The 21,162-nt window shown below is 45.1% G+C and overlaps 1 protein-coding gene and 1 long non-coding RNA gene across 2 annotated transcripts in view; both read left to right on the top strand.

The window, feature by feature from the left end:
• Positions 1–21,162, top strand: part of LOC148778266 (NBPF family member NBPF4-like) — a 38,983-nt gene that overhangs the window by 2,298 nt on the left and 15,523 nt on the right. Inside the window, exons 2-11 of the mRNA XM_088832974.1 lie at positions 936–1,192; positions 1,892–3,180; positions 5,148–5,262; positions 6,301–6,515; positions 7,562–7,613; positions 11,834–12,048; positions 13,255–13,306; positions 14,186–14,400; positions 19,337–19,388; positions 20,023–20,198. Of these exons, the coding sequence (XP_088689100.1) occupies positions 3,003–3,180; positions 5,148–5,262; positions 6,301–6,515; positions 7,562–7,613; positions 11,834–12,048; positions 13,255–13,306; positions 14,186–14,400; positions 19,337–19,388; positions 20,023–20,198 (1,270 nt within the window). The 5' untranslated portion in view covers positions 936–1,192; positions 1,892–3,002. The remainder of the gene's footprint in view (positions 1–935; positions 1,193–1,891; positions 3,181–5,147; positions 5,263–6,300; positions 6,516–7,561; positions 7,614–11,833; positions 12,049–13,254; positions 13,307–14,185; positions 14,401–19,336; positions 19,389–20,022; positions 20,199–21,162) is intronic.
• Positions 15,669–18,480, top strand: LOC148778267 (uncharacterized). Its single transcript, XR_016036592.1, has 3 exons — positions 15,669–16,159; positions 17,167–17,218; positions 18,272–18,480. It is a non-coding gene; the product is annotated as an uncharacterized LOC148778267 (long non-coding RNA).

Genomic DNA, 21,162 nt, shown 5'->3' on the forward strand with positions numbered 1-21,162 from the left:
GACACACAAGAGACACGGTTTTGATCCCTGGGTCAGGAAGATTCCCTGGAGGAAGAAATGGCAACCCACTCCACTAGTCTTACTTGGGAAATTCCATAAACAGAGGAGGCTGGAGGGCTAGAGGATCACAAAGAGTCGGGCAGGACTCAAGCAGCGTAGCACAGCACACATTCTAACCGACAGGCTGCTCTTTCCTCCAGATGGTGTCTGGTGTCCTGAAACACATAAGCACTGAGGAGGCATTTAGAAGGGCCCAGCCTTCACTTCTGCTTTTGCTCAGTGCATAGAAATGGTTTAGTTGAAAAAAGGTAGGGCTCTAGGAATAAAGTCAGGTCACAGAGAAAAAGAGTATGAAATGGGGCCAAGGCAGGATAAAAACAATAGGTTTCTCCTACCGACAAAATGCAAAGCAATAGCTAACTTGGCTTGATAAACTGTTTTTTTTTTTTTTTTTTTTTCAATTTTAACTTTGGTCTAATAAATTATTTTATGTAACTCTACAACAGTGGTGTTACCTTGAATGATTACGATGAAAGAAAGTATCATAATATGTGTGAAATGCCTGGCACGGTGTCAGTCAAGGAACTCTACCTGTTATATACTTCTGGAGCATGGCAAAATTCATCCCTGTTTGACCTCAAGTCAGATATGTTTTGTGAGCTTTTTTGGTTTCATCACATTTAAAATGAAGAAACTTGACACGTTTTTCTTTCCCCCACAGAATGTCAGGCCCCACAGCAACCGGAAAATAGATTTCCCTAAAGCCTTTGCTGAGTCTCACGCCCCGAGTATCATGAATCATTGTAGTGGGAGGACCACGTGGGGTGTGGGGAAGATTAGCTTTCATAAGTAGTTTTTCCAGTTTTGCATCTCTTACCTTAACATGAACAAATGCCCAGTGGCCTGTTGTCATCCCCATTTCACCCTCCATCCAGGTAGAGCAACAGCTCAACTGAAGAGACGGATGCTGTACAGGTTCCCCAAGTCTCTGACTCACAAGACCCGGGTAGGACGAGATGCTGAGGAAGTGAGGAGTTGGTTCAGACCATCACTATCCGAGGGCCTGCCTGTCTCTCCTCAAACTCAGCTTCTGTGTTGCTGAACACAATGCTTAAATTCCCTTTGGATCATCATGATCCCTGCCCTACGACCTTGAACTTCACCATGCTCTGTTTTTGGAATATAACCACAGGTCAGTGGCATGAGGAAAACTCCAAGAGATGGATCAAACTGTGTGCCACAAACACTGCTCTGGAACCCTGGTCTGTTCAATGTGTGGGTGAGCTGAATGAGCACAGAACAATAGCACGAGGCAGTCAAATCTTTCCTAAACAGATAGGCACCCCATGTATTCAGTGGTTCATGGTAAAGAATCAGTCTGCAATGCAGGAGACAGAGGAGATGTGGGTTTGATCCCTGGGTCAGGAAGCTCCCCTGGAAGAGGGCATAGCAACCCACTCCAGTATGCTTGCCTGGGGAATCCCCATAGACAGGGGAGCCTGACGGGCTACAGTCCTGGGATCGCAAAGCATCAGACAAGGATGAAGTTACTGAGCACAAGCACACCATGTTTTCAAGGACATCCACAGAAACTCTTAGTCACTTTGACAGCTTGGAAAGAGCTCTTGTGAGGCTCAATGAAATACATAATGAAAGTATGAAGTGCAGTGTTTAGTAACATTTAAAAAAAATAGAACAACCCAGACCCAGAGGAAGAATTTAGAAGGTAGGGATGTTATATTTAAGTTTATTCTGAAGCCAACATGTTGCCCAGTAAAGAGAAGAAATTAACATAACAACGGGATGCAGCAAAAGAATTCTGAGATGGGACAGAATATATGTTTAAAGATTATTTAATCACTTAAATTGTACTCTGATTTTTATCCTACAGTTTTTAGGACACAGACTAAACTGGAGAATACCTACAGAAGAAGTTCATGACAGGCTACAAGTTTGACATCCTTCACTTGTGGAAAAGCCTTAAGATCTGTTTAAAGAGATGAGGTGATATAGTTTTTCCAGTGGTCATGTATGCGTGTGAGAGTTGGACTATAAAGAAAGCGAGTGCCGAAGAATTGATGCTTTGGAAATGTGGTATTGGAGAAGACTCTTGAGAGTCCCTTGGATTACAAGGAGATCAAACCAGTCCATCCTAAAGGAAATCAATCCTGAATATTCATTGAAAGGACTGATGCTGAGGCTGAAACTCCAATACTTTGGCCATCTGAGGGAAAGAACTGACTGACTGGAAAAGACCCTGATGCTGGGAAAGATTGAAGGTAGGAGGAGAAGGGGATGACAGAGGATGAAATGGTTGGATGGCATCCCCGACTCAATGGACCTGAGTTTGAGTGGACTCCAGGAGTCGGTGATGGACAGGGAGGCCTGGTGTGCTGCAGTCCACGGGGTTGCAAAGAGTTGGACATGACTGAGCGACTGAAATGTACTGAACTGAGGTGACTTTATGACAGCCCGACAGACATTTAAGACCTGCTGGCCAAGTATTTCTCCCTCGAATCTTTTTATACACAGAAGAATGAACAATGGGAACTCAGCTTAGATAGTTTTTGGAAGGAGATAGGTCAGTGGTAGACAACCTAAGAGTGGCTGCTGAGGGCTTGGGTGCTATCAGTGGTGATGGCCACAAACGGTCAAGGCCTAGGCACCTGGAAGGCAGGGGCCCCGAAGATTCCATGAACCCCTCCCCCGACCAGTTCTGTTATGGCAACTCCAGATGGTCACCTAGCAGGCTTTGTCCCCCTCCTTCACTCCTGTCTGAGTCTGAGCCGCACACGGCACCTTTGGCTCTGAGCTCTAGCATCTTCAACTTCTTCTTGTAGTAGAGAACCCTCTAGTTGTTCCCAATAGCAAGTCAGGAATTCCAGTTTTTGTCATTCCCTCAGTGCTGATTAAAGCGACGTGATTTTGCTTGTCTTTAATCCCCCATATACTGGGTGTCTCCTCCCCACCCCTGGCTTCTACCCCTTCTACCAAATGTCACCATGGCAGTATGTCTTCCCTCTTTATCGAATCTGAGTGCAGAATGTAGCGTCACGGAAGTCAACCAGGAGCTTTTGTTGGAGCTGGCAAAGTACAAGCAGGACTTCAGAGACGTCAAAGAGAAACTCCTCATATCCGAAGCTACTGTTTACTCCCTGGCCAACCAGCTGCAGAAAAACAGTAAGTTTCTGGGGTCATGGTCACCCAAGCAATGAATGATCACTGTCTTTCCTCTAAGAAACTATAAGTCCCCAGAATTGGGCTCCTTTTCCCTTTGTCGTTTTGAATTCCATTCTGACGACAAGCCAGGAAAGATAGTAGTGGCTCTTTTGCCTTCAGTTTCCTGAGGCTGGGAAAACTGAGGCACAAGGAGTGGAGGCACTTTTCCAAGTTTTTAGTGATGTGTAGGGTGAGACTAGAGTTAAAATTCCAGACAGTGATTCCTGGTGCAGGCACAGGAGTTCCTGTGTCTCTCGGGTGCAAACTAAGCTGTGTTGACTGGAATCTTTTCTGTTCTGTATCTGATCCTGCCTGCCTCTTGGCTAAACCTCTGGGACTGATGAACTCCATCAGTTTGAGGTTCCCTGAGGTTCCGTTGGCAAAGTCTTGTGCTAGTTACACCGGGGTAACGTGTGGTTAGACACTGTGAGAAGCAGGGAATATGATTTAAAGGAGCTTAAGGATGAGTCTGCTTCTCATTGAAACCGTGGTCTCTGGGATGCCATCAAGACAGAGGCTCCGTGGTGAGAAGGAAGCCGTGCTTTCTGAGTGAGCAGGTTCTCCTTCCTGAGTCCAAGAAAGCCATTTGACACTCTGTGGCAATAATGAAGGTGTTTCTGGTGAAATCAGACAATCTTCACTTTCCCCTCTCTCCCCACTTGAGCTGGTGAAACTTCAGTGATACAGGTTGACCAGTAGCCCGGGGAACCCTGAGTCTGTGCTATAAGAGGTGTGACCAACATGAGGATGGTGCTAAGTGGGAGAGAAAACCAGCCCCAGTAAAAACCCAGGCAGAGTGTGAGGAGCCCTTTGCACACGTAGGCAGCCTGGCAGTTGGAATCATTTTTGCCTGTTCAGTGAGAGGGGCCTGGAGTAAGGAAAGAAGTCATGACCAGGGTACATGCATAACAAGGGGATGAGAGGAATCTTGACCACTTGTGTCTGTGTCACTTTCCTACAGTCATTTTCAATGAAGCAATGAGGGAGTTAATACAAAATGACTGACACAGAGACAAGTAAGAAGTAAAGCCTACTATTTAAGAAAGTGAAAGGATGAGCTTTGGGGAAAGGAGAAGCTAAGTTTTATTTACACTGCTCCTTATGATAGTAGCAAAACTCTAAGAAAGAAATTGTGAGGCTGGTGAAGAAGAAATGTCTCACCAGCACCCTGGCGTGGAGGTCCCCACAGCACAGTGTGACAGACATGGACTCTGGGCCAGGTCTCCTGGGCTCACAAGCCTGTTGGGAACCTTTCTGTGCCTCTGTTTCCTTCTCTGTCTGTCTGTTGCTGTAATAGTAACTATCGTTTGAGTTGTAGTGAATACTGAGTGAATCTGACAAAGCCCTGACAGTCGTGCCTGGCTCAGTGTCAATACACTTGGTTCATAGTTCTACTGTTTCTAATAACACAGGCTTTCTCAGTGTTTGGGCATCTCTCTTTCAGGTCCTTATGGTTTCATGTATTCTATTTCACAAAGCATGTCCAGGTGAGGTTTATGCCTTGAGACTCTTGTTTGTTACTGAAATGCCAGCATGAGAGAACCAGCAGTCCTGTAGTCCTAGGAGCCTTCCCAACCACACAGGAATCGCCACCCCAGGCCCCTGCTCAGTGTCTCGTCTAAGAGGCTGCAGGTCTTGGTTTTGTGGCCCAGGATTCAGGGTCAGTCTCAGGGGGTGTGCATTCTGACTTTGTGAAATGGCAGTTCATCTTGTCTAGTTAGGTTCTGTGCCTAGGAGCTTCTCTTTCCTCAGCTCTAAAATGGGGATCCCCTCGGTTCGGTCGCTGGGGAATCAGATGTGGAAATCTCTCCATAGAGAATGGAGAAGGAGTTACAGCCACCACTGAGGTGGCCCATCCTGTTCCCTTGAAGGCAGTGACCACAGCGGCAAGGTCAGCTCTCCCTGAGGCAGTGTGTCTCTTTCCTCAGAGTGTGAAGCATGTAAGGACATCGTTGAATCCGTGCTGGGGGAGAAGCTGATGTTTGAGGTGCAGAGGCCAGCAAAGAAGCTGGCAGAGAAGCCAACGCTGGATGAAAGGCTGAGGTAAGGAGGGCAGGAATGTTCATGGCAGGCACAGGGCACAATATTATAAACGAGGGGGAGAACACCGATTGGTGAATTGTGGACTCCAGTTATTCTTCAGGAAGTGATTTACCTTGCTTTTAAATAAACAAATGACTTGAATCACATCATGAGATTCACTGCGTTCAAGTGAACCAGTGGCATTTGGCTCATTCACAATGTTGTGCCGTTGCCACCTTATTTGCCTTTAATCACAACCCCCTCCTGACTGACTACATCCTAAAATGCTTTCTTGACCCCGTCATTCTTATGTTCTTTCCAATTCACACCAGCTATGCTTGTCCAAACTCTGACTGGCTGTCTGTCATTCACTGGACAGTACTTTGTGTTGCCACATCAGAAATACAGAAAATACTCTGTGGATTTTTTACTGAAATGAGCATGGCCGAGTGAGGACCCGAAGAGACATCTTCATGATGCAGATTTAGGAAGCCACTGATGCATGCGTGTAACTCGATAGTGTCTGACTCTTTATGACCCCATGGACTGTAGCCCACCAGGCTCCCCTGTCCATGAAGTTTCCAGGCAGGAATACTGGAATGAGTTGCCATTTCCTTCTCCAAGGAATGTTCCCGACTCAGGGATCAAAGCTGCATCTCTTGTGTTTTCTGAATTGTCAGTCAGGTTCTTTACCAGCTGAGCCAACAGGGAAGACATTAGGTTATCTTCATAGAAAGACAAAATGACTGGAATGTCACGGAATCTTACAGGAGTACTTTCTGATACAGAGGAAACCTTTGTTTACCTTCTTTCTCTTTGTCATAGGCCAGTCATCAGATACGGAGTAGGAAATGGCAAGCCACTCCAGTATTCTTGCCAAGATGACCCGATGGGCAGAGGAGACTGGTGCACTATAGTCCATGGGGTCGCAAGAATCGGACCCGACTGAGTGACTGAGCCAGTCATCAGATATGTGCCAGAATTCTGTTTCGAGGTCTCCTTGGGGATGTTCTCACCGAAATCCCTGTCTTTTACAATTGTGTCTTATGTTCCACTTAGGACATGTGATGTCCTAATTCGAAGTCAGGCACGAGAGCTGACCCAGTTACGGCAGACACTACGGGATGGGAAAGATGACTCTGTCCTGCTCAAGCAGCGCCTCAAGGACCTCCTCACCCACAATGACCTGGACAACCACCAGGGGCAGGGCTTCCGAGAGAGCCTGTCTGAGGGATACCGATTGGCAGAGCGCCTTGCCTGCAAGTTCAGTCCAGGTGAGGGGGCCACAGGCCCTGATAGCACTGATCCTCTCCTAGGTCCCCAGTAGATAAGATGAACACCTCCACTGGGAATGTTTATCAGCTTTCCTGTTTCATGTCCTATTTGGGTCTATGTAGGAGCAGGATTGTCTAAGAGGACAGAGGAGAAATGCACAGGGTGGAGGTCACTGTATCCCAATGGTCTGCTTCCTCCCTGATGGACCATGGCCACTGGGGCAGGAGGCCACGTCCAGCCAGCATTAAAGCCCAGAAAGGAGGAGGTGACAGGAGGCCGCTTGTGAGAGTGAATAGAGCCCTAGATGAAGCTTGGAAGTTCCCAGGTTCCAGGCTGAGTGCTGTGTGTTTAACTATGTGAGAATGCTTGATTTTTCTTATGTTAGTAACTGTTTTCTCATCTGTAAAATGGACGAATAATCTGTTGATGGTAGCTATAATGATTAAATTTGGGAATATTTACAAATATACTGCAGAAAAAAGAAAACCGTTCACTTTGTCGTGTTGGTTAGGTACTTGATAGAGTTGGTGCTGGGAAAATGATTTAAACTGGAGCACTCACTTTCCATGGAGAGACTTTCCCAGAGAACACACAAAAGCCCCCTTGAAGGGCCAGGATGTTCCCAGATGGAGGGATGTGGGACGTGGTTGTTCTGCTTAGAGAAAGGAGGGCATCTTGTGAGACCTGAGAAGGTTTATAGAGGCTGTGTCTTTGGCGGAATTTGTGGCAGGATGGATGAAACATTTGCGGGAGTGGAGATGGAAGGTGGACAATGTGAGGTGATAATAAGGAAGAAAAGACAGTTCAAATGTTTGCCCAATTTCAAGCAGAAGGTGTCCTGAGGATGATCTCCCAGTTTAGAAAGAGGCCGCCTGTTGGATCAGAAATCCATGCTTGGGCAGTTGTTTAAAGACAATACATTAAAACTTCCGTACAGTATTAACTCATACGTAAATATTTATGACTCTGTGACCATATGAGTCCCTGTGTTTGCAGTGGGAGAAGTGACTAGAGGCTGACTGGATATTTTTGATTTTGTTTGCAGAAATTTATGAAGATGAAGACGATGAACAAGCACAAGAAACACTAACTCCCAGGTAACAATTCACTATCCATTCAGCTCAGTCACTCAGTCATGTCCGACTGTTTGTGACCCCATGGACTGCAGCACACCAGGCCTCCCTGTCCTTCACCATCTCTCAGAGTTTACTCAAACTTATGTCCATTGAGTCGGTGATACTATCCAACTATCTCATCCCCTTCTCCTGCCTTCAATCTTTCACAGCATCAGGGTCTTTTCAAATGAGTCAGATGTTCGCATCAGATGGCCAAAGTATTGGAGTTTCAGCCTCAACATCAGTCCTTCCAGTGAATATTCAGGACTGATTCCCTTTGGGATGGACTGGTTGGATCTCCTTGCAGTCCAAGGGACTCTCAAGGGTCTTCTCCAACACCACAGTTCAAAAGTATCAGCTCTTTGGCATTCAGATCTCTTTATAGTCCAACTCCCACATCCATACATGACTACTGGAAAAACCATAGCCTTGACAACATGGACCTTTGTTGGCAAAGTATACTGTCTAGGTTGGTCATAACTTTTCTTCCAAGAAGTAAGCATCTTTTAATTTCATGGCTGCAATCACCATCTGCAGTGATTTTGGAGCCCCCGAAAAGAAGTCTGCCAGTGGTTCCACTGTCTCCCAATCTATTTGCCGTGAAACGAAGGGACCAGATACCATGGTCTTAGTTTTCTGAATGTTGAGCTTTAGCCAACCTTTTCACTCTCCTCTTTCACGTTCATCAAGAGGCACTTCAGTTCTTCTTTGCTTTCTGCCGTAAGGGTGGTGTCATCTGCATATCCGAGGTTATTGATATTTCTCTTGGCAATCTTGATTCCAGCTTGTGCTTCATCCAGCCCAGCGTTTCTCATGCTGTACTCTGCATGTAAGCTAAATAAACAGGGTGACGATATACAGCCTTGACATACTCCTTTTCCTATTTGGAAATACTCTGTTGCTTTATGTCCAGTTCTAACTGTTGCTTCCTGACCTGCATACCGATTTCTCAAGAGGCAGGTCATGTGGTCTGGTATTCCCATCTCTTTCAAACTTTTCCAGTCTGTGGTGATGCACACAGTCAAAGGCATAGTCCGTAAAGCATAAGTAGATGTTTTTCAGGAACTCTCTTGCGTTTTTGATGATCCAACAGATGTTGGCAATTTGATCCCTGGTTCCTTTGTCTTTTCTAATCCCAGCTTGCACATCTGGAAGTTCACGGTTCACATATTGTTGCAGCCTGGCTAGGAGAATTTTGAGCATTTCTTTACTAGCGTGTGAGATGAGCGCAATTGTGCAGTAGTTTGAGCATTCTCTGGCATTGCCTTTCTTTGGGATTGGAATGAAAAATGACCTTTTCCAGTCCTGTGGCCACTGCTGAGTTTTCCAAATTTGCTGGCATATTGAGTGCAGCACTTTCACAGCGTTATCTTTTAGGATTTGAAATAGCTCAACAGGAATCCCATCACCTCCACCAGTTTTGTTTGTAGTGATGCTTCCTAAGGCCCAGTTGACTTCACATTCCAGGATGTCTGGCTCTAGGTGAGTGAATACACAGTCGTGGTTATCTGGATCGTGAAAATCATTTTTGTATAGTTCCTCTGTGTATTGTTGCCACCTCTTCTTAATATCTTCTGCTTCTGTTAGGTCCATACCATTTCTGTCCATTATCGAGCCCATCTTTGCATGAAATATTCCCTTGGTATCTCTCATATTCTTGAAGAGATCTCCAGTCTTTCCCATTCTATTGTTTCCTCTATTTCTTTGCTTTGATCACTGAGGAAGGCTTTCTTATCTCTCCTTGCTATTCTTTGGAACTCTGCATTCAGATGGGTATATCTTTCCTTTTCTCCTTTGCTTTTCGCTTCTCTTCTTTTCACAGCAATTTGTAATACCTCCTCAGACAGCCATTTTGCTTCTTTTGCATTTCTTTTTCTTGGGGATAGTATTGATCCTTGTCTCCTGTACAATGTCACGAACCTCCATCCATAGTTCATCAGGCACTCTATCAGATCTAGTCCCTTAAACCTGTTTCTCACCTCCACTGTATAATTATAAGGGATATGATTTGGGTCATACCTGAATGTTCTAGTGGTTTTCCCTACTTGCTTCAATTTAAGTCTGAATTTGGCAATAAGGGCTTCATGATCTGAGCCATTTTGCTGTCTATATAGAACTTCTCCTATTCTGGATGCAAAGAGTATAATCGATCTGATTTTGGCGTCAACCATCTGGTGATGTCCATGTGTAAAGTCTTCACTTGAGTTGTTGGAAGAGGGTGTTGCTATGACCAGTGCGTTCTCTTGGGAAAACTCTATTAGCCTTTGCCCTGCTTCATTCTGTACTCCAAGGTCAAATTTGCCTGTTACTCCAGGTGTTTCTTGACTTCCTACTTTTGCATTCCAGTCCCCTATAATGATAAGGACATATTTTATGGGTTTTAGTTCTAAAAGGTCTTGTAGGTCTTCACAGAACCGTTCTACTTCAGCTTCTTGAGCATTATTGGCCGGGGCATAGACTCGGATTACCGTGATATTGAATCATTTTCCTTGGAAATGAACAGAGATCATTCTGTTGTTTTTAAGCTTGCATCCAAGTACTGCATTTCGGACTCTTTTGTTAACTATGATGGCTACTCCATTTCTTCTAAGGGATTCTTGCCCACAGTAGTAGATATAATAATCATCTGAGTTAAATTCACCCATTCCAGTCCATTTTAGGTCTCTGATTCCTAAAATGTTGACGTTCACTCTTGCCATCTCCTGTTTCACCATTTCCAATGAGTCTTGAAACATGGACCTAACATTCCAGGTTACTATGCAATATTGTTCTTTACAGCATCAGACCTTGCTTCCCATCACCAGTCACATCCACAGCTGGGTGTTGTTTTTGCTTTGGCTCAGCTCTTCATTCTTTCTGGAGTGATTTCTCCACTGATCTCCAGGAGCATATTGGGCACCTACCCACCTGGGGAGTTCATCTTTCAGTGTCCTTTTTGCCTTTGCATATTGTTCATGGGGTTCTCAAGGCAAGAATACTGAAGTGGTCTGCCATTCCCTTCTCCAGTGGAACACATTTTGTCACAACTCTCCACCATGACCCGACACAGCATGGTTCATAGTTTCATTGAGTTAGACAAGGCTGTGGTCCATGTGATTAGATTGGTTAGTTTTCTGTGATTGTGGTTTTCAGGCTGTCTATCAGGAGCTGGTAATGTGTAGGGAAAATATGGACAGGGTCACAAAAGAACACTAAGTAACTCAAGAGCGTGACATGCCAGATGTAAGTATAAGCACAACTGCACATGGTATTAATTTACTTCACTCAATCCAGACTTGATTGTCTGCTGTCTCTCTGGCTACTTGTATGTATGACCCAAGGTGAATGCACACCCTTAGGATTTCCTATACACAAAGAGAGCCTCTGTTCTCTTCCAAAGTAAGTCCAAGTGAGATAAATATCTATTTCTACACAGTTGTTTTAGATCCTTGGAAGGAAGGTAACTAGCAAAGGGATGAGTAGAGAAGCAACTAGAAAAATTAAACCCCAGGACAACTGTCCCTCCAAAAATTTGTTGTCTGTGACAACAGTAAGTGAAAGAGGCCTTGGAGGCCTTTCAATTACTAAAGAGAAGGTAGAGGATCTCAGAGAGTTTATAAAGCTTTAATATCTGTATTCACTTCACTGTGCATGCTCAGTTGCTCAGTCATCGCTGAATCTTTGTGACCCCCATGGACTGCAGTATACCAGGCTCCTCTGTCCATGGCATTTTCCCATCAAGAATCCTGGAGTGGGTAGCCATTTCCTTCTCCAAGGGATCTTCCTGGCCCACGGACGAAGCCGCATGTCCTGCATTGGCAGGCAGATTCTTTACCACTGAGCCACTGGGGAAGCCCTTATTCACTTGCCTACTTTGTCTTCAATTTTCAACATGACTTAGGACCCAGTGGAAGCACTTGTTGTGGAAGTTCCTTTGTGCTTCCTGTTCCTGAAAGGACCCTCCTGGGATGGTTGAGTCTCCTTCCTGATCAGAGGTTTGTGGCCGGTGTGTAGGGTTAGGGTACCTGCTTCTCCCCCTCTCCCATCCCCAGACAGACACCCTCCACTTCATAAAAGAGAGGATAGTTCCTTCTCTCTTTAAGGGGCCTGCTCTTTTACCCTCTGTGACCACGCCCCATGCCTCCTGTCAAAACCAGCCAGAATGGCTTGCAGTCAGATCTTCTTCATTTAATTTTCTGTCATTCCTTTCCCATCTGGCACAGCATGGAGCTGCGGGAGGTTGAAAAGAAGGAAGTGCCTGAAGAATGCAAGGATGAATGTGTTTTGATGCCTTCAGTTCTCCAAGGAAGTTCCGACAGCCACCAGCCTTACAGTAATGACAAACTTAAATTTAATGAACTGGAAGTAGACCTTGGTCCGGATGGAGCCTGTGGTTGCTCTTATGCTAAAGAAGATGAAATGCCAACCAATATCTCAGGTAACCCCCGTATTATTTGTCCTCGCATGCTCTGTAGACCAAGGAAGGTCATCTCTGAGGACAGGTTGCATAGACACATCTTCGTTGCAACCAGGGACAAGGGTCTGTTATGGAGCACAGACATCAGGTGGGTCAGGAAGCTTTCATTCTTTTTTTGGCTCCAGGCTTGTCTCTGGCACCCTGACTCCAGTGTCAGGCATTTGACCCAAATCACTTGTGACAACTGTCACCCATCTCAGCTGCAAATCCACAGGAGGTGTCTGTCAGAACTAGTTTGGAGCCAGCGTGTTGTTAGTGGCAATGATCTGATTTTCGTAAATGTTCCTGGCCTCTCCAGAAATGACAGACTCGCCTCTTTATAAGGAGAGCTGATTTCAAGGTTTTGTTTGACTGCTTTCAGCCCAGTCCCCCTTTTCTCGATGTTGGCAGGTCTTAGCTAACATGTCATCTGAACACCAAGACAGATACACTTGTACCATTGCCTTGCTTGGATGTTTCCATGAAGCAAGGCTGGGCTCTGGCAGTTCCTCCAGCCTTGAATGGCCACGGTTTCTGTGTGGCACCAAAGATTCTTTTTGATTTGAGGGTTAATACAATTCACTGGGCTTCCCTGGTGGCTCAGATGGTAAAGAATCTGTCCTCAATGCAGGAGACCCGGGTTCAATCCCTGAATCATGAAGATCCTCTGGAGAAGAGAATGGCACACACTCTAGTATTCTTGTGTGGAGAATTCCATGAACAGAGGAGCCTGGTGGGCTGTAGTCCATATGGTCACAAGGAGACAGACACTACTGAGCGGCTAACCCTTTCACAATTCACCCATCACTCTAGTCTCAAGTATAAATTCCTCTAAACCATCAACAACCACGTAATCTGATGGGATTAAGCAGTACTATAGAAATAATTCTAGAACATAACAGCTCATGTTCTCGCATCTATGTGGAAAATACATTTTTACTGCTTATACAGACTCAGAATAAAGGATGTTGGGAGAGATACCACATCAAGCAGCAAATTTCCTCGATGGGTCTGGAAGCATTCCAGTCTCATTCTCATAAGACTTAAGTGTCCTAGAATATCCTTGCTGAAGAATTATGTTCTTCCAATGAGAATTTTAATGTCCTTGTTGTACATGTATTTACTGAGTAGATATACGTGAGGTCTGATTTGCTTATTATAACCTTCTGTCTCTGAATTTTCTACTAGACAATGAAAATTATCACAGGCAAATGAGTGGACAAGAGCTCACATTTCCCAGGTAATTTGAAGATCTGTGGGCTGTGAATGTCAGTGGTGACAACAGGAGACCTCAGACCCAAAGAAAAAGAGAAAGTACTCTATGGAACTCTTTCATCCATTCATTCAACAGCAGTTATCTCTTTAACAGTGTTGTCTATTTATGCTTCACATGTTTGTGCATTTCCATTTTTTAATCCTTAAAGTTGAGTAATGTCCAGTGAGTTGACCCAGGTGAAATAACTAAACCTGGGTGTTCCCATATTCATGTGTTTTCCCCTGAGTGGTTAAAGTAGGGTGAGATCCTATGGGTCTTGCACTGGTTTGGCATCAGCATGTTGGTAAATATTGGATTTCAAGGGAAGAAAATAGAACAATATTCATATGACAACAGAATATTGAAAAAATAGTTCTTGAAAGCAGAATATCTAGTCAGCAACACTTTTTTCTGCAACTCTGAAAAATTGATTTTGAAGTCATAATTGTGCAAATCAAAAGTTTAAAATTAAATGAAATAGAGTCCAAAGTCAAACAAATCTTTAACTTCTTAAAAGCTGTGTTCACTTGGACACAGGCTATCCAGTCAACATAGTGTGTGCAGAAAAGTCTGAACCACTGTCCCAGTCCTCTGTGTGTGCTGGGGACCATGACGTTAGCATGTAGGGAAAATTGCGTCTCCTTCAACTGCTGTTTGTGTGCCCAGTGCCCAGAGAACCTGCTGTCTGTCTCCCACCCCATGTCAGCCACCCTCCACTCCACATCAGGAGGAGTTACTTCCCTCCTTAGGGGGCCTGCCCTTTTGCTTTCTGTGACCACTCTCAATGCCTGTCAGTGAAACCAGTCAGATGGCTTGGGTTCAAATCCTCTTAATCTTCTGTCATCCCTTCTCCATCTGACACAGCGTGAACTTGCAAGATGATGAAAAGAAGGTGGTGTTCCAGCAGCCCCAAGATGAATGTGTTTCAGTACCTTCAACTCTCCAGGAAGGTTCTGCCTGCAACCAGCCTTACAGTGATGGAAAATTTGCATTTGATGAAGAGAATGTGGCGTCTGCCGTGGACGGAGCCTGTGGTTGCTCTCATGTTGAAGAGGATGAAATTCCAACTGGTCTCCCAGGTAGTCTTCAATATATCTGTTAGTCTACTCTGGGAGAATTAACCCCCTTTGAGAGACCCTGTGCTTCCATACTGAAGCCTGATTTGAACCAGACTCTAACTGCATTTACAATGAGACTTTCTGTGAACGAACTTTGCTCAGTTCCCAGTCACAGTTGTCCCTGTGGGGAACCACTCTACCGAAGGCGGTCCTGCCAGACTCACGTGTCCCTCAGCAGTTGTGGCACAGGAGGTCCCTTTCAGGCTTCCTAACTTTGAATGGACCTCTCATCTCACATGAAATGCTTGAATTTTCATTTCTGGGTAATGTCCCTGAGTTCCTACCCCTGTCCAAGGCTTTTGGCAGTCTTGTTTATATCTTTGGAGACGCCACCACTTTGGTTCACTTCTGTCACCCATAGTCTCTCTCTCTTCCTTTGACTCACCTTGTTCGAAGTCTTCTGAAACCAGAAATAAGCCACACCGTCATCTTTTGGTATGATTCTCTGAGGTAAGGCAGGCCCTGGAACTTCCCAACCTGATGAATGGCCACTGTTTTCAGCTTTGAGTTTCATTTGACTTGATGGTGTGTGGATTCCACTCCCATTTAATCTCAGTGTGTAATCACTTATCCCATTAGTCAACAGCATTTCAGATGAAAAAAGCCTGAGTATTATAGCAGGCTGAGAATGTAGCTTAGTTGTTCCCCAGGAACTGTGAGTAAAAGGATGCATTTAGCTATTTGCACAGACTCAGGACCAGGATACTCTGCGAATGACATATCATATCAAGGAAATTGGTCCAATAGCTCAAGAAGGAAACCCAGTGCCGCCTTATGAGGCTATTTCTAGGGCCTCCTGGATTATTTCTGTCTCAATAGCCTGTTACCACATGTGAAGATAGGTACAGGTTTGGGCATTTGTGAAGGGAATTTGTTTGATATAACTCTCCTGTTAATTTATTTACAGAAAACCGGAATGATCTCGATGACCTGAAAGGACCAGAGGTGTTTGCCTCGAGGTAATTCTGAATATCTGTGGGCTCTTTGCACAGTGATGACCTCTGCAGACCTCTGATCCAGGGAAAAGCAGGAAGTGCTGAATATCCTGTGTTATCAGTTTTGCCCACCACTATTATCCTTTCTCATAGCGTTCTCTGCTTTCACTGTGGTACTTCTATTGTTTCCCATTTCTTATTTACTTGTCAAGTTTAAAACCCAAGTCAGTTGAGCCAGGGGACCTAAGTCAGAGTGGTTTTTTCCATCAGTTTTTACCGCAGGGGTGGTTTTAGAGTGAGACGCGTATCTGCTTTCTGTTTGTGTTAGCGTGCTGGCTTGTGTGTCACAGTAGTGTCAATGCAATGTGAATGGAAGTGTGAAAGCCACTGTTCTGTGTCCCTGTGTGTGAGGCGGGACTGCACAGAGTGCCTGCTGTTCTTCCTTTCTTCTGCCCTGTCAGCCTCGCTGTGTCTCACACACAAGAGTTTTCTCTCTAATGGATTGGACCCTGGGTGTGATTCACCACGCAAACATTCCATCAGAACCAGATAGGACTGCACAGCTTCTCATCATCTTGTCTTAATCGTCTGCCCTCCCTCCCCCACCAGGTTCAGCAGACAGCTGCCACAGCTGAGAGAGAACGGTGTCCCACGGGACTCTCTGCATGAATACGCTCTGACTTACTCGGTCCTTCCTAGCCTCTCAGACTCCTTCTGGCCTTATAGGAGCGCTGCTGTCTTCTCACTTGAGGGCGTGGATGTCTCTCATGCCCGGGATGTAACCAGTGAGTATTTTCTTGTGATGGAACTCCACCTGGATGCCCAGGTAGATTCTGTACGCTCTGTACTCCTCGCATCTGCGGTGCTGAGATTTGTCCTCCCTGTTGGAAGCTCTGTAGACGGTGATTTGAATCAGACTCTGTGGTAGAGTTTTAAGTACAGACCTCAGGTGAGTCTGGGAGCTGTGCTGTCTTCTTCATTCAGGTGAAGCCTGTGGGCCAGGCCCCAAGTTTGATCATGGACGCAAGGCTGCTGTGACACACTCACTCACTTGTTTGAGTGCAGGTGTCCAGAGATGACTGTATTTTTTCCTGATTCCCATGAACTGTCTCTTCTTGCCTGCATTGCTCCCATTTTCATACCCAAAGTGTCCCTTGAATTTCTGTGCCTTTCCAGAGGTGCTAACAGCCTTAACTATTTGTTACTTTCCTGGTGTCACTGCTGTCATCCCCAGTGTTTATCTCGTCTAAACTGCTCTCTTCGCAAACCAATCATTTGGACACCAGGATGCAAAGACCCCTCCCATCACCTTGCTTGTATGTTTCCATGAAGCAAAGCAGAAACCTGGCATTTTCCCACCCGATGAATGACTGAAGTTTCCGTGGAACAACTAGGATTCATGTGATTCGAGGTTTTGTTCATTCCACTCATCATTCTGATAAAGCAGTCAGCATATGGTGAGAAAAGCCTGAGTATTAGAGTATTCTGCTAGAATGCAGTTGGGCTATTCCCCAGACTCTGTGGGGAAGATGAATCTTTACCTTTTTACTCAGACTTGGAAGAGAATACTGTGGTGAGGATCTACCAGGGCAGGGAGATCTTGCCTGATGGCTCAGGAAAGCAAACCAAGGAGAATCGGAGAGACCCAACTTGAGGCTTCTGGAATATCCTTCTTAAATAGCCTATCATCTCACTGCCGATATTGTTGTCCCCGTGGCAGTATTGGACCCTGGATTATTAATCTACACAGTGAGATCTGCTAAGTGTTTGACTTGTCTGAATTTATCCATAGAAAATCTTGCTGATCTTGAGGACGAGGAAGATCAAGACATCATCTCTTCTAGGTAAGTATGGAGAAACATGGGTCTGACATCAGTGGTGACCTCTGGTCATCTCACATGCAGGGGAATCGGAAAGTGCTGAACATGCCTGTTTCTTCCATTCAGACAACCACAAATTGTCCCTGTACCAAGGTTGTCTGTTTTCACCCTTTATGAGTCCCTCTCAGTTAGAGTAACTTGCAGTCAGTTGAAGCAGGGCTACTGATCAGCCACAGGATTTCTTGTACTCCTCTGTTTTCTGCTTTTTATTAAAACCTGCATGCAGTACTTATCTGCCTCTGTCACTCTGGGTTACGACCTTGGCAGGTATTTCATGGCAAGGAAATTAACTAGGAAAAAAAACTCAGGTTTTTTAAGCCTTCAAGTTGAGTAATGTACAGTGAGGTGACCCAGGTGAAATAACTAAACCTGGGCGTTCCCATATTCTTGTGTTTTCCCCTGAGTGGTTAAAGTAGGGTGAGATCCTATGGGTCTTGCACTGGTTTGGCATCAACATGTTGCTAAATATTGGCTTTTAAGGGAAGGAAATAGAACAATATTCATATTACAACAGAATATTGAAAAAATGGTTCTTGAAAGCAGAATATCTAGTCAACCACACTTCTTTCTCCAACTCTGAAAAACTGATTTTGAAGTCATATTTGTGCAAATCAAAAGTTTAAAATTAAATAGAGTCCAAAGTGTAACAAATCTTAACTTCTTAAAAGCTGTGTTCACTTGGACACAGGCTATGCAGTCAACATAGTGTGTGCAGAAAAGTCTGAACCACTGTCCCAGTCCTCTGTGTGTGCTGGGGACCATGACGTTAGCGTGTAGGGAAAATTGCGTCTCCTCTTCAACTGCTGTTTGTGTGCCCAGTGCCCAGAGAACCTGCTGTCTGTCTCCCATCCCATGTCAGCCACCCTCCACTCCACATCAGGAGGAGTTACTTCCCTCCTTAAGGGGCCCGCCCTTTTGCTTTCTGTGACCACTCTCGATGCCTGTCAGCAAAACCAGTCAGATGGCTTGGGGTGAAATCCTCTTAATCTTCTGTCATCCCTTCTCCATCTGACACAGCGTGAACTTGCAAGATGATGAAAAGAAGGTGGTGTTCCAGCAGCCCCAAGATGAATGTGTTTCAGTACCTTCAACTCTCCAGGAAGGTTCTGCCTGCAACCAGCCTTACAGTGATGGAAAATTTGCATTTGATGAAGAGAATGTGGTGTCTGCTATGGACGGAGCCTGTGGTTGCTCTCATGCTGAAGAGGATGAAATTCCAACTGGTCTCCCAGGTAGTCTTCAATATATGTTAGTCTACTCTGGGAGAATTAACCCCCTTTGAGAGACCCTGTGCTTCCATACTGAAGCCTGATTTGAACCAGACTCTAACTGCATTTACAATGAGACTTTCTGTGAACAAACTTTGCTCAGTTCCCAGTCACAGTTGTCCCTGTGGGGAACCACTCTACCGAAGGCGGTCCTGCCAGACTCACGTGTCCCTCAGCAGTTGTGGCACAGGAGGTCCCTTTCAGGCTTCCTAACTTTGAATGGACCTCTCATCTCACATGAAATGCTTGAATTTTCATTTCTGGGTAATGTCCCTGAGTTCCTACCCCTGTCCAAGGCTTTTGGCAGTCTTGTTTATATCTTTGGAGATGCCACTACTTTGGTTCACTTCTATCAACCCATAGTCTCTCTCTTTTCCTTGGACTTACCTTGTTCAAAGTCTTCTGAAACCAGAAATAAGCCACATCGTCATCTTTTGGTATGATTCTCTGAGGTAAGGCAGGGCCCTGGAACTTCCCAACCTGATGAATGGCCACTGTTTTCAGCTTTGAGTTTCATTTGACTTGATGGTGTGTGGATTCCACTCCCATTTAATCTCAGTGTGTAATCACTTATCCCATTAGTCAACAGCATTTCAGATGAAAAAAGCCGGAGTAGTATAGCAGGCTGAGGATGTAGCTTAGTTGTTCCTCAGGAACTGTGAGTAAAAGGATGCATTTAGCTATTTGCACAGACTCAGGACCAGGATACTCTGCGAATGACATATCGTATCAAGGAAATTTGTCCAGTAGCTCAAGAAGGAAACCTAGTGAAGGGAATTTGTCTGATATAACTCTCCTGTTAATTTATTTACAGAAAACCGGAATGATCTCGATGACCTGAAAGGACCAGAGGTGGTTGCCTCGAGGTAATTCTGAATATCTGTGGGCTCTTTGCACAGTGATGACCTCTGCAGACCTCTGATCCAGGGAAAAACAGGAAGTGCTGAATATACTGTGTTGTCAGTTTTGCCCACCACTATTATTCTTTCTCATAGCGTTCTCTGCTTTCACTGTGGTACTTCTGTTGTTTCCCATTTCTTATTTACTTGTCAAGTTTAAAACCCAACTCAGTTGAGCCAGGGGACCTAAGTCAGAGTGGTTTTTTCCATCAGTTTTTACCGCAGGGGTGGTTTTAGAGTGAGATGCGTATCTGCTTTCTGTTTGTGTTAGCGTGCTGGCTTGTGTGTCACAGTAGTGTCAATGCAATGTGAATGGAAGTGTGAGAGCCACTGTTCTGTGTCCCTGTGTGTGAGGCGGGACTGCTCCATCAGAGGGAATTCAGTCTGTTCATCAGCCTGTCATTTGGCCGGAGCACTGAGCACCTGCTGTTCTTCCTTTCTTCTGCCCTGTCAGCCTCACTGTGTCTCACACACAGAGTTTTCTCTCTAATGGATCGGACCCTCGGCGTGCTTCACCACGCAAACATTCCATCAGAACCAGATAGGACTGCACAGTTTCTCATCATCTTGTCTTAATCGCCTGCCCTCCCTCCCCCACCAGGTTCAGCAGACAGCTGCCACAGCTGAGAGAGAACGGTGTCCCACGGGACTCTCTGCATGAATACGCTCTGACTTACTCGGTCCTTCCTAGCCTCTCAGACTCCTTCTGGCCTTATAGGAGCGCTGCTGTCTTCTCACTTGAGGGCGTGGATGTCTCTTATGCCCGGGATGTAACCAGTGAGTATTTTCTTGTGATAGAACTCCACCTGGACGCCCAGGTAGACTCTGTACGCTCTGTACTCCTCGCCTCTGGGATGCTGAGATTTGTCCTCCCTGTTGGAAGCTCTGTAGACGGTGATTTGAATCAGACTCTGTGGTAGAGTTGTTTTTTTTTTTTTTGTAATTAACTTATTTTTTATGGGAGGCAAATTATTTTACAATATTATATTGGTTGGTTTTGCCTACATTGACATGAATTCGCCCCGGGTTTACATAAGTTCCCCCTCCTGAACCCCCCTCCCACCTCCCTCCTCCCTTTATCCTCCGTCTGCGTCATCCCCGCATGCCAGCCCCGAGCATCCTATAACATGCATCGACCCTGAACTAGTGATTCGTTTCACATATGACAACATACGTGTTTCAATGCCATTCTCCCAAACCATCCCACCCTCACCCTCTCCCACAGAGTCCCAAAGACTGTTCTATACATCTGTGTCTCTTTTGCTGTCTCGTATACAGGGTTATCGTTTGCATCTTTCTAAATTCCATATATATGCGTTAGTATACTGTATTGGTGTTTTTCTTTCTGGCTTACTTCACTCTGTATAATAGGCTCCAGGTTCATCCACCTCATTAGAACTGATTCAAATGTATTCTTTTTAATGGCTGAGTAATACTCCATTGTGTATATGTACCAAAGCTTTCTTATCCATTCGTCTGCAGATGGACATCTAGGTTGCTTCCATGTCCTGGCTATTATAAACAGTGCTGCAATGAACATTGGAGTACATGTGTCTCTTTCAATTCTGGTTTCCTCGGTGTGTATGCCGAGGAGTGCGATTGCTGGATCATATGGCAGTTCTATTTCCAATTTTTTGAGGAATCTCCACACTGTTCTCCATAGTGGCTGTACTAGTTTGCATTCCCACCAACAGTATAAGAGGGTTCCTTTCTCTCCACATCCTCTCCAGCATTTATTGCA

The sequence above is a fragment of the Moschus berezovskii genome, chromosome 3 (genome assembly GCF_049115385.1).
Source record: "Moschus berezovskii isolate FMDL1 chromosome 3, NW_MosBer_1.0, whole genome shotgun sequence".
Lineage (NCBI taxonomy): Eukaryota > Metazoa > Chordata > Mammalia > Artiodactyla > Moschidae > Moschus > Moschus berezovskii.